Source organism: Cornus florida, unplaced genomic scaffold (genome assembly GCF_030987335.1).
Source record: "Cornus florida cultivar Cherokee Brave unplaced genomic scaffold, ASM3098733v1 CherokeeBrave_3.0.0_Hap2_Chr11, whole genome shotgun sequence".
In the NCBI taxonomy this organism is placed as follows: Eukaryota; Viridiplantae; Streptophyta; class Magnoliopsida; order Cornales; family Cornaceae; genus Cornus; species Cornus florida.
This window is the reverse complement of record NW_026775581.1, coordinates 102242148-102247706: the sequence shown is the minus strand read 5'-3', so window position 1 is coordinate 102247706 and position 5559 is coordinate 102242148. Positions and strand designations below refer to the sequence as shown.

At 35.5% G+C, this 5559-nt stretch overlaps 1 protein-coding gene across 1 annotated transcript; it reads right to left on the bottom strand.

Annotated features, from left to right (window-relative positions):
• Positions 1-387: 387 nt before the first annotated feature.
• LOC132282858 (small ribosomal subunit protein uS2-like) lies at positions 388-4371 on the bottom strand. Its single transcript, XM_059784668.1, has 5 exons — positions 4165-4371; positions 2666-2928; positions 2188-2385; positions 1656-1878; positions 388-795 (listed from the first exon to the last, which is right to left on the bottom strand). The coding sequence occupies exons 1-5, from the start codon at positions 4295-4297 to the stop codon at positions 680-682; spliced, it is 933 nt and encodes a 310-aa protein (XP_059640651.1). The 5' UTR covers positions 4298-4371; the 3' UTR covers positions 388-679.
• Between the last annotated feature and the right edge of the window lie 1188 nt (positions 4372-5559).

Sequence of the window (5559 nt, the reverse complement as noted above, 5' to 3'; positions counted from 1 at the left end):
GATTTTCTCTTTCTTTTCTTTTTCCTTCTATCCAAACTCCAAAAAAGTTTAAAATTTTCCTCTTTCATTTCTGTTCTAGTTGATTCCACCTAACCAAACGAAGCCTAAATAAATCGTACTCATTTAGAAAGTAAGTGTACAAGTCGTGATCACAATGCAGTATTTTATCCCTGTACCAATGCTGTAATGCATTACTCCCAGCTGTAATGCAATACTCCCTCCATCACACTCGAGTTACGGTTTCCCAAACATGACACTTATTAGGAGTCAGAGGGATAGCATTTTAACTAACAATGGTTCTTTTCTTCACCCATATCAAAAATTAACAAGGATTACTTGCTTGGAAACGAAAGGAAAAAAAAATATCAACTATAAATACAAGTAAAATAAACCCAAACAAGAAAATTTATCAGAATTTTGATACCAAACTATGTCGAACAATATCAAAAGAAAGATAAACCTCAATCATTACCAGACTTTTAGCCTAAATAAAATCCTTTCTACAATTTAAGTTCAAAAAGTTGAAAGATAATTGCATCAATCCAAACAAAAAGGGTCTGAAATGAGTACTCAAATAAAATTATTCCTAGCCAGTTGCCACAGGAAGAAAAGCATCCATTCCGGCCATGGGCACTGGTGCCGCTGGCACTATTCCAGCCCATATTGACAGCGCCATTTACTATTCCCAACCAGTTGGCGCAGGAGCAGGAGCAGCAGCAACAGGATCGATTCCAGCCGGTTCTGCACTTGGTGGCACTGCTGCACTATCCCAGCCCCCATCCAGAGTCACTGGAACTGCCATTTACAAGATGCACAACACAGAAAACTAGAGTTACCCATCTGGACAACAGAACATAAATGAAAAAACCAACAGGCCTGTGGCCTAGCGGTACAAGGCTCCTATTTCCTAAAGGGAGGTCAGGGGTTCGAACTTCAGTGGAGGTAGTGTGTGTGTGTGTGTCCCAACTAGGAATAAAAAAACATAAATGAGAAAAAGAAGCAATAAATAGACAATGTGATCAAAATAAACAAAACAAAGTAAAAATGAAGGAAACTAACCATAAAACTGACTCCTACAGAAATTTTGACAAGTGGTTACATATCACAGTCGTGGTGGTGTAATCACATGGTTCAATGAATATTTTTCCCATTATCTTTGAATTTCGCTTCTAAATGTTCTCTTTTTCAATTTCAAGTGAAATAGGCTACCTCTTGAACCCTACGGCCTTTAACAAGTCTCTTTGTTATGGTGAAATAGATTGCCAATTGAATGTGCCAGAAGGGTCTCTGTTTGGTTCAGTTTTCTAAAAAACAGTTCTAAACAGAAAACTGTTTTCAGTAAACTATAAAAGGTAGTAGTACACTCTAAAAAAGACCTTTTTTGACAAAATAAATATCTACCAAATAAACTTCTGTAGAGTTTTCAATTTTCTAAAAATTGAAAAAATTGAAAACTGAGTCGATAGCTTTTTATGTACAACTTGAGTCTAAATAGATCCACTCAAGCGGTAGACATTCATATCACCTGGTATTTGTGAATATAAAGCCACGGTGCAACCTTATGACTAATAAAGAGAGTTCATTGCCTTTGTTAAGTGGGTTATCTCATCGTACCATTTTACTTTATATTTAAAGAAAGACCAAAAAGTACCCACCCGGATCTGAAGTCCAACCAGCACCACCACCGGCAGCAGGAACTGCAGGAATGGAAGTTGCAGCCCCAGGCCACTGGGCATCAGCAATTGGGTTGGACCAATTATCAGCAGCAATACCCAATGGAGGGGCAGACGAATAATCTCCATAATCTGGGCCTGCAAGTGCTTCCTCTTCTTCTTGTTCTTTAGTTTCTTCGGGCTCCCTGTAGAAGAATAGATCGACCTGCAAACCGGAAGGCATATGCTACATTTAAAAATTTATAGCATTATGAATAACTCCACCTAACCAAATTCTCTTTTAAAAAATTACAACAGAAATTCATGTTCATAAACTTGAAAGAGGCCTCTACATACTTTCCACATCTTGGCCAACTAAATGCCAAACCCAACAAAGAAAGTAAATCAAACATCAGATAATAGTTCACACACTCTATTACAAAAGAGAATCATTTTGTTGCAACCGTTTGTTTATTGAAAACCAAAAGCATAAAATATTAGGCACAATAAAGCAACACTTTCTAACAAAATTTACCATAACATCCCACTTGTGCCCTTGAGGAATTGTGTTGCGCATCTGTAGAACCATCCTCGCCAATAGCCAGAACAGACAGCCAATGCTGTGCTTCCCCTTGTTATTAGCAGGTATGCCAATATCAACATACCCCATTGGGGAATCAGTATCACAAAAGGCAATGGTGGGAATGTTCCCAAGAGCAGCTTCTTTAATAGGCTGCAGTCATTCATTACAACAAATCAAATCAGGATCAGAAAGGGTAAATAGTATTGATTTAAGAACAATAGCATACAAGAATTTCACACTATGAGAACAGTAAACACAGAATAATTCCAGTTTCATCAGTTCTAAAAATTTGGGGATAATTACTAGTTCATTGGCCTATGAAGAAGTGCAGCAGTCTAGACTCCGCTTTATGCATTTTCCATGTACAAAGAATCAATTCAACAATCAATCACACGATGATGCATGTAAAAAAATTGAAAGAATCACTAACCTGGTGATCAGTTCGTGGATCAGTAAGGATGAGGAGACGAGGCTCACTGAATGAAGTCTGAAGCTGATTAGTAAATGTTCCAGGAGTATGGCGACCAGCAATTGCATGAGCACCAGTATATTGGGCAAACTTCAAGACAGCTCTCTGACCATAGGGCCTAGCAGACTGAACAATTATGTCATGAGGGTTCTCAATCGCAACAATAACTCTGGCGGCCATATGAAGCTTCTCCCATGTTTTTCCAAGGTTGATTATATATACTCCTGAACATTGAAATAGAAATGATTAAGCAGGAGGAAAAACAAACAAAAAACAAAAAAAAGGAAACAACAATGGAACAAGACCACTAGCGTATAGGATAACTAGATATTGTGACTAATCCTGTATCATTCATGAATCCCCTTTGATGGTGGTAGGGGTGCCATTTTCACACATGCGCTCAACAACATTGTCAAATATAGATATTGAAACCTAATAGAAGCCAAAGTCAATATTGGAATTTAAATAAGCACATCACCTATAAAAATTCTGCTTAACCCTTAATAAATCAGTCCATGTAAAAATGCCACAATGACAGTATATATAGTGACCAAAATAATGGACTTCGCTTGATTCATAGTACATGTATGTGTTATAACTGCTAACAAACAATCATCATTTACATTTTCAAGTAAACACATTCAAACCCAACAGAAAACCATTCAGCGAATTTGCTGCAACTGCTGTTTGATATATCAAAGAATTTACCTTCAGACTGCAAGCAACTACAACTGATAAATCAACATCGCTCTTAATTGGTTTGTGACCAAACTTATATGCCCTAGACAAACCACCATTAGCACACTATATTACTTGCGCTATGCAATAATTCATATTTAGGCATCCTAATCTAAAGCCGTAGTGTCATAAGTCAATGAAAAAGTTTCTGAATTATTACCGAACATGCCATAAAACCAAACAAATACACGGAACACACATTAATTATATATGTGTTTGCATCTATGTAAGGCAAAAGAAATGACATCCAAATGTATTCAACAAATTCTATAACTTCAGTCTATTTCAGATGAACAAAAGATTTCAATTAAAAAAATACAAATACAGGTTTAAAATCATCATATATGTAGAAACGAAAACTAAATTTAGTTCAACGAGCAGTAAATCAGCTCGAAGAGAACAGAAAACAAATCATATCTAACCAATCGCACTTTTAGATACCACCATAATTAGAAACACAAAAGCAGAAAAACATGTACACATACACGCAGACATATACATATAAAATCCAAGGTTAATGTAAAAAAAAATATGAATGCTAATTTTAGGCAAATATTAGAAGAATCAGATCAGAATGAAAAAAAGCTAGCTAGCTAAATAAACTTTCAGATCACAACACAATTAGAAACATAAGTACAGAGAAACATATATATACACAAAACACATATATACATGTGTGTGTTTATATGGATAGATTGAAAGTTAGAAAAAGAGAAAAGAACCATCGTTGCGGCGCTTGAAGACGTAACGTTCCATCTGGAAGTCGCAATTCTTGGTGCCGAGGTGTACGTCGGCAGCCAACATCATCTGTATGTCTGCCTCTTTAGTCGTCAGTGGCCTCGGAGGAGCCTCCATTTTCGCTCTGTTTGCCAAACCCTAGCTTTTGCCCTTTTTTGTGTGAGTTGAGAGGAACATAAAGGTGGCTCACTAAACCCTAATATATGTGAATATGAGAATTTATTTGCAAAAATACCCTTGAATTGTTTTGTTTTCTCAAGATCTGTATCTTTTGTCAAATAATCCCCCATCCCATCAAACAAATCTGTATTGCATATTGGATGTGTCATTTATTTATGTTCTAATAAGGGACAATATTTATGATCCTCACAGACAGCATGAATAAAATTATTACATGGCCCAACAAAATGAAATACAGATAAGTCCATATTTGGTCTCCCAAATAAAATTCTTTATTGGGCCTTTAACAACTTTAAACCCAATACTAAATATAAAATGTTTGTAAGCCCAACTCCAATAGCAAATTTACTTGTACATGTACTTGTACTTGTACTTTTCTTTTATCTTACCAAAAAGAAAAAACAATAGCAGTGGTTACAAACTTACAAAGCTAGGTGTGGTGTAATAGCCCAGATGGTAAGGGCGCTGTGCTTGTGGCCAAATCGCCCAGGTTTGATTCCCCGTCCTATATATGTCAGTTGCAAACTTTTTTTTAAAAAAAAGAAATTTACAAAGCTCCATCATCTCCTATTTCACACACTCTTGCTCTCTCTATTTTTTTAATTAAAAAATTACCAAGGGGATGAACCTTAACAAAAGGGTCATATATTCACCGTATTTATTTTTCATTATGTAAATGTATATGTATATTCAATATAAATAATGTATGAATATCACTGTGTACCCCTGGCGTAAAGTTAAAAAGTACTGTGCCAATAAGGCATTTTGAAGTTAAAATTATGGTTCTTCCCATTCACATTATATGGGCAATATAATGTATTTCTAATTCACAGTATATATTAAACTACTTTTTCTTTAAGTTAAACTTTATAGGGAGGCTTTGAGGCCAATGACACCTAACATTGTAGTAGGAGAAGTTTATAAGATATACCAAAAGGATAAACAAATTTAAAGCATAAATCGGAACAAATTGATTAATTTGAGTTAAAACTATTTGGAATGTGAATCAACAAATTGTAAATGCAAATACATTTACTACTTGTAATTGAGAAGAACGAGAAATTACTTGAATATCACAAGTATTTGTTTGTCTCTCTTTAGTTCAGTCGTACTATGTCACAAATTTAAAATTTAATCCGAAATTACATACAGAGGCATACACCCAAGGCACACTTTGAACCAATCAATCCTAAATTGAA

What these genes read in the sequence shown, in the direction of transcription:
- LOC132282858 (XM_059784668.1), bottom strand. Translation starts at nt 4,297, where the DNA reads ATGGAGGCTCCTCCGAGGCCACTGACGACTAAAGAGGCAGACATACAG. An exon ending in CTTCAAGCGCCGCAACGATG is followed by an intron (nt 2,929 to 4,164) that starts GTTCTTTTCTCT and finishes TTCAATGTTCAG; the next exon opens with GAGTATATATAATCAACCTT. An exon ending in ATCCACGAACTGATCACCAG is followed by an intron (nt 2,386 to 2,665) that starts GTTAGTGATTCT and finishes GAATGACTGCAG; the next exon opens with CCTATTAAAGAAGCTGCTCT.